This window comes from Chenopodium album, chromosome 23 (assembly GCF_948465745.1).
Source record: "Chenopodium album chromosome 23, dcCheAlbu1.1, whole genome shotgun sequence".
Classification (NCBI taxonomy): Eukaryota; Viridiplantae; Streptophyta; class Magnoliopsida; order Caryophyllales; family Amaranthaceae; genus Chenopodium; species Chenopodium album.
In genome coordinates this window covers 27,462,041-27,469,862 of record NC_137856.1, presented here as the reverse complement: position 1 = coordinate 27,469,862, position 7,822 = coordinate 27,462,041, and the positions used below count along the sequence as shown (strand labels likewise).

The window sequence follows — 7,822 nt, the reverse complement described above, 5'->3', positions numbered from 1 at the left end:
TCATTAGTCATTAGGGTTAATCATGTCACGTGGCATCAGATGATGGATTCTTCATTTTTTTTAAAATATACCCTTCGTCATCGAAGTCCCTCCGATGGCAGCCACCACTGAACAACCATCTATCAGCAGCAACCGTCCTCGAAACCACCCATTACTCCCTTCCCCTGCCCCTACAAATACCCCTATCCCTTCTCCACTTATATGAGACCACCCTAAATCCCCTTCCCTCACCGCAAAACCACCTAGCCCTTTCCCTTCCCCAAACCAATCCCTCCTTTCCCCCTACCCTTGAAACAACGAAGCCCTAAACCCCCACACCACCAAAATTCACCTGAGATTAGCTCTCTTCCCTCGAAACTACCTGTCCACCCCAGAATCCACTAAACTTATACTACCACCGATCCACATTAGTTGCAACTATTTTCTTTTTGGGCCGGTCCACATTACTTGCAACTTTTCCATTTCTTTCCTTTTTTATTGATAAAATTAACATTTTACCCTTACTTTTTTTTTAAAACACCCTAATTAAAAAACTGATTTATCTAATTAGCTAAAACCCTAACATTAATTAAGTTAACTATTTTCACCAAAATCAACCCCTTTCCATCTAATCAGCCACCTTCATCTTTCTCCTCATCACCATTATTCATCAAATTTCTACATCTTCTTCCTCATCCCCATTTTTTTCTCTCTCCTCCTTCAACCTTCCACGTGAATCGGCAAAGATTTCAGCGGCAATTTCCGTGCAGAAAATCAGCGGCAATTTGCTAGGTTGGTTGCGTCGGTGGCCTCGTGGGTTTGCTGGGTTGGTTGCGTCGGTGGCTTCGTGGATTTGCTGGGTTGGTTGCGTCGGTGGCCTCGTGGGTTTCAAATCGGTGGGTTGGGGTTGGTGGTTTCGGTGTTGGTTGATTCGGGGTGCTGGGTTGGTCGTGGTTTCGGTGTCAGTGTGTCGAGTTTTCTGGGTTGGTTGCGTTGGTGTGCTGGGTGTGGTCGTAGGTTAGTGGTCGTGCCTGGGTTGGTGGTCGTAGGTTAGTGGTCGTGGTCGGTGGTCGTGGCTGGGTTGGTGGTCATGGCTGGGTTGCTGGTGGTGTACCGGTGGGTTTCTTTTGTAAAATTGGGTTGAATTTGTTTTTTTTTATTTAAATAATCATGTTTAGGATCTTTTGCGTCGGCCTTCGCAATCACCTCCAAAGTTGCAACTAATGTGGACCGGAGGTAGTATTTGAGATCAAAGAGAGAGAGAGAGAGAGATGAGCAGTGTTGATATGATGGTGCAGTGGAGGTATAAAGACGACGATGTTCGACAGGGAAACCAAATGGAGGGAAGGGTGGTTTTAGGTGGGCTGGTCTCGGGTTGGTGGGTCAAATAATTACTTGAAGGATAAGGCGATGGCGAATTGAAGGAGGTTGAAGGCTGGGGAAATAATGGTGGTGGAAGAGAAAAAGGAGTTAGGGTATATGGTGAATAAAATCATAATAATTTAGGGGTATTTGGTGAAAAAATAGAACCGTTGATAATTTACTACATTTCAAAGTGATTCAGTGTGTAGATTTTTTAATAATGCATATGAGAATGAAGATTTTGATAATGATTAGGAAGCGAAATAACCTGCTAACTAATCTTATTTCTTTGAATCTTTGCCTAAAGTTTGCTTCATAAATATTTAATTAAATACTTAGGGCTATGCATTTGCATACCCATTGTGTAAGTTGCATCCGTCACTGATTTAACATAATTAGTGATCAGATTCCAAATAAGAAGAACCAAATTAAACAACAGATCGAAATAAATCATAATCAGATTCCAAATAAGAATAACAAAATTAAACAACAGATCGAAGTAAATCGAGATGATCACGAAATCGATGACTAATTACTTTTACCGTTCTACCATAGTCAACCGGGACCATTTTTTAAGTACATACAAACAAGGAACAATGGTCGGAACCAACAACACGAACACCTATAATAATAAGAAGCAAAATACCACTTTTCAATTTTTTTTTTTTTTTTCTTAACCCAAAACCCCCGAAAACAACGCGCTTAATACAGTTACTCACGATCTCAGATTTATGCAAAAAATGTCAAACAGTCAAACTTCATACCACTTATATTAATCTCCTATTTTTAATCATATAATCGTACTATTTTTACACTTCTAATTACTATACTTTACTACCAAGTTGATGTATGACATTTTCATTTCTTCTTATATTATAATAACCAAATAAAATTAACCAAATTTATAAAATTCTTCCTTCCATAAAAAACCATATATTATAATTCAAATTGCGGCGAATTTCTACCACATGGTCACCTTTTTTCTTCACTAATTTCAAACCCCTCTTCTTTTTTTCCATCTATAAAAAGCTTCACACCTTCTATATCTTCATTATGTGTTAATCCTCTTTCTCACTCTTCTCTCTACAAAAATAATACCATTTTTTTCGTCGATCAATAAGTTCGAAAGAAACAAAGTATGGACGTGAATAATACTACTAAATCGTCCGTTAATAGTGAAGATGAATCGGACCTCCGAAGAGGTCCGTGGACCGTCGAGGAGGATCTTGCCCTCATCAATTACATTGCTACACACGGCGAAGGTCGCTGGAACTCCCTTGCTCGTTGTGCAGGTAACGTTAACAACAACAACAACAACAACAACAATAATCGTTTATCGATCTAGTATGAATCATGCATATTGATTGTGTCATGATAATTATGGTTTCGAAAATAACTTGATTAAGTTTAGGAAAAATGGGTATTGATTAATAACGACTTTTGTGTACCATAAATTTCTTTCACTACTATTTTTGTGCAAGTAACAAAACTCATGTGTTAGGCCAGTTATTATGTAGTTGGCTAAATATTCTTCTCTTACAACATCACCTGAGTTGTTTTTGCATGAACCATTTCGAAGATTCATTTTTTCATTATTCTCATCGTCTCTTAAAGTTTTTCTTGTTTGAACAACTGTTTTCTCTCGAAAACAATTAAAACGAGAATAACTTTTAAAAAACAAAAAGAGTATTTATGAAAAAACGATAAAGAAAATATAAAGATTTATGATGTAATAATTGGGGTTTTTATGACGATTTGGCTGAGTTGTCATCATAAAAACAACTTAGGAAAAAAAAAACGTTTTTCAAGTTAGTGATACTTTTTAAAAAAATTTGATGATACCTTTTATTTTTTTAAGAGAAATAATTTGATGATACCTTGATACAATTCATCTATCTTCTCCAAATCTTTACAAAAAATTAAAAATAAAAATGAAGTACATGGCCTTTGTGTCATTATGTGAACTCGTACACATCTCTTTAGTGCGCAAGGCATTTCGTAGGGATATCATATTGTCCTTAATTATTGGTTCTTGCTTATGTTTGTGCTTATGTTATTATGCACTAACTTTACTAATCTATGTACTAGTATAACATATCATTCTTCTTTTTCCCCTTTTTCTTTTATTTTCGCGTTCTTTTTCTGGTTTGGATAATCTAATGACAATTATTATTATCATCGACTTGTACTAACTTGTACATGAATAATGTATGTAACAGGCCTTAAGCGTACTGGAAAGAGTTGTCGATTGAGATGGTTAAATTATTTACGCCCCGATGTTCGTCGAGGAAATATTACTCTTGAGGAACAACTCTTAATCTTGGAACTCCATTCTCGTTGGGGCAACCGGTAATTACCTCCCTTCAATTCAATGAACAAATTAATATTTTGCTATACAATCATGTTAAATATCTACTAATTATGCAAACTAATAATGTTATTAACATCATCTAAGAGATTTTTATTGCATGTAATTTTTTTGGGTTATTAAGTATGAACACTATTAATAATTAATAGAATTTTGTGTATATTGTAGGTGGTCGAAAATAGCACAATATTTGCCCGGAAGAACAGACAATGAGATAAAGAATTATTGGAGAACTCGTGTACAAAAGCATGCTAAGCAACTAAAATGTGACGTGAACAGCAAGCAATTTAAGGACACAATGCGTTATCTTTGGATGCCTAGACTAGTTGAAAGAATCCAAGCTGCAGCCGCCACCAACGGGCCCCACACTACTGCCACGGCTACTACTTCCGGAGGATCGGGCACCACCACTGCCACGGGTGGACCAACCATGGGGTACACCGATAATTTTATTCATGCACCGGTAAATTCTAATTTTACCCCTGAAAACTCGGGTAACTCTTCAGATTCCTATGGTACACAAGTCTCGGATTTTGGGGATTATTATGGAATCCCGGTTGCTAATCAAAGTGTTAATCAAGATTATTACCAAGGTGATCAAGTGAATTATGGAGGTGATAACTCATTAACAAGTCCTAATAATTGTAATTATCTTAATAACCAAGGGATGGATTTCCAAGGTGTTGATAATTACATGGAGCAAAATAGCCAACAACAATGGTCTTTTGGTCTTGGGGATACAACGGATAATTTGTGGAATATTGAGGACATTTATGTCTTACAACAACAATTTAGCAACATGTGAGTGGAATGTTTAATTTGCCTCTTATTTTAGGAGCCAAATATTTAGAGAGTCTCCCAATTGGAGCTCATTATATACTTATTTGTGTCATAACTATACACAACATGTTATCTTAATTAGGATCATACATATATATGGGATTTATGAAACAAAAATCCAAAAAAAGAAAAAGAAAAAGAGATCGAGAGAGAGTTGATTTGTATTTGTGGATTCTTGTAATTTTTCACTTTTTTAGCATTTCGGGTTGGAGGTAAATTTGTAACTGGGATATAAAACTTTAATCTAAATTCTTTAAATTGAATCATTTTTTTTACTCTCCTTTATGATATTTTCTTCTTGATATTGGCACATAGATATTACATCCATACATAGTTTTATATTTTGATTTCATTGATCTCAAACTTATGAGCTTATATACATAAAATCTTTAGCTAGAATGTCAAAACTATAATGATTTGAAATTGTAAAACTATTAATCACATGAACATTTACTTCATAGTTATCGTCGTGCATAATATCTAACAGACTATACAATAATAATAATAATAATAATAATAACAATAATAATAATAATAATAATCCGATCCTTTGCATCTTTGTCTCTTTTATTCATTATTTACTACTTTTACTAAATAATAATTAAAAATTAATTATTCAATACTTCTCGTATAGCTTAACCTTTTAAAACTCAATATATAATCCATCAAAACACAATAATTTTTTTAATATATTTTAATTAAATTTGACACTAATTTTATTTTAAAAAACCATGCTTCTAGAGAGTGTGCTAGGTCTCATCTAGCTAGGAACTTACTTTTGGTAACATTTTCACACACGGACACAAACAAACATTGATTGGATAAAAGAAGCTAAGTTAACTTGTTTTAATTAAGGTCACCATAAAATAATAGTACTTTGATTAAGAAGCATAATTGGTTCCACCATCTTTCTTTGTAATGTCATTATTATATACAAGAATTAAACACTTACTATTTCTTAATAATTATGATATGGAATTTGTTTTGGAACATAGTCTATGGGGTCTGAACCAAGACTAAAATTAAAGGACACCCTTTATTTATATATTTTTATTTTTTATTTTTTCACTTTAATTCTTTGTAAATTACTAAAAATTGAAGAAAAAAAATGAGAAAAGTCTGCTGGTGATGATATTGACAATTGGCATATGATTATTGAGTGGGGAAGACTTGGAAGTCAGCTTTGGGAACTCCAAACAAGGCTTTAAAAATTGGTCTTATCTTGATGGATGTGTGTTCAAAAAGGTGCACGTGAGTATTGGATTAGAGGGATATTTTTGGAATTTTATTAACTCAATTTGCATTGAAACAAAAATAGTAAAATATTTTAATGGAGTGATAATAATAATACTAGTAATAAGCACTCCGTAGAATGTATGTAGCATATAGAATTTTCAAGTGTGAATCCTTTTTTGGATTCTTGTTTACTACCGTACGGACATGGTACTCTAGGTTATCCGTTTTATAATTAAAAGCCTAGTTTTGATATTTATTATTCACATAACAAAGAGGAATTGGCTTCTAATTATGAAACGGATCGAAGAAAATATATTATTATATTTTTAAATTTTTATTTCAATAATCTCTTGTACGTAAGGGGTTAAAATATTGACAAAAAATTTGAAAGTCACATGTATTAAGTAAATTATACTTTTATAAAAGTAAGGAAAAGATTCTATATATGAAGGAGCTGAAAAACCTTTTATAGGTCAACTCGATTCGAGTTAACAGACAGAATCTTTAAGAGTGAAGGAATGGTAAAGGGAAACTTCACCTCCACTAGTTGAATTTTGATCCTATAAGATTGTAATTATGAGAAGTAACATGTAAATCTTTTCACTTGGTCAAGTCTTGCTTTGGTACATTTATTAGGAAAAAAATTAAAATAATACGAAAAGATGGTTAAACAAATGCTATACTACCTCTGTTTCATATTATTTGCAACGATTAGAAACGAAGGTAGTATCTATCTTTGCTCGTTGTACAAACATAAAATAAAGTTAACTACATACAAATATCAATATTACTTCTATTATACTAAGGCCCTGTTCTCTTACGTTGAAATTCAGTTCAGCTCATTTCAGTTCAGTTCAGCTCATTTCAGCTTTCAGTTCAGCTCAGCTCCTAATTTCCTTTTCTTATAATATATTCAGTTCAGTTGAGCTCAGTTCAGCTTTCAGTTCAGCTCAGCTCCTAATTTCCTTCTCTTATAATATATTCAGTTCAGTTGAGCTCAGCTCAGTTCAGTTCAGTCAAGTCAATTAGAATAGGCCCCAAGTATTCACTATTCAGTATGTATGCTGTGATAATACAAGTATAAATCATGCACTTTTGCATTCTACTCCATGATCCCATACGAAAAAAAAAAACACTTAAAACTGTAATTTCCATGTTTCTCTCCTTGTCCCTCTTCTCCAAACATCTTTGTCCCAAAGCGGCTGGCTCAGATAAACTTTACCACACTATAGGGCCATTTCTACAAAAAAAAAAAAAAAAGGTTGATGATGTCTCATCAGTTTATCAACTTCATTCATGGAACTACTGGATTAGCTTTCTAATTAGTATAATTACTAATAATTATTCCATGTAAACTTTGTTAATAAGCCAAATACATGCAATAATAAAATCTCAGTAATGATGGTAATCGGTTCAGTGTAGGCCCATTTAGTTATTCATATACAAATGTAAAACACTCGTATGAAATGATAAAATTTGTACCAATTATAAACACATAGCAGTATTTGGTAGAGGTGGAAATTCCCTTATACCATTTCCCTCAACTTAGGGCCTGTTTTGATTGATTGAACTGAGCTGAGATGAGCTGAGCTAAACTTATTATAGCTAAATTGAACTGAATTGAATATTTTTATGAGAGGAGGAAATAAAGATAAGAACTGAACTGAACTTATTGGAGCTGAACTGAAAATAAGCCGAAGAAAACATACCCTTAGATTAATCAATTAAGTACATAGCTCGTAAATAAACGTTGGATAAAAATCAACAGTAATGGTTGAGGCTTTGTTAGAGTAAGAGCAAAATAGAGTAGAAGGTTCATCCATTCTTTATGAGCTGAATTGATCGAAGTAGAAAAATGAACTAAGCTAAGTTGTATGAAGTATTAAACGAAGTTGAACTGAAAATAAGTCGAAAAGAATAGAGCCTAAATAACTAGTGACGGGAATTTTTACTTGATGAGCTTAATGTTAATAAGTTCGAGTACCCTCACTAACCACTGCAAGTAAGGTCCATAACCCACGTCCGTTTCAAACAAAA

At 33.7% G+C, this 7,822-nt stretch overlaps 1 protein-coding gene across 1 annotated transcript; it reads left to right on the top strand.

Moving 5' to 3' along the window:
- The first annotated feature begins 2,479 nt into the window (after nt 1-2,479).
- Nucleotides 2,480-4,772, top strand: LOC145608817 (transcription factor MYB108-like). Its single transcript, XM_081664412.1, has 3 exons — nt 2,480-2,633; nt 3,561-3,690; nt 3,878-4,772. Exons 1-3 carry the CDS (start codon nt 2,480-2,482, stop codon nt 4,512-4,514), a joined length of 921 nt encoding a protein of 306 aa, XP_081520538.1. The 3' UTR covers nt 4,515-4,772.
- Nucleotides 4,773-7,822: the final 3,050 nt, after the last annotated feature.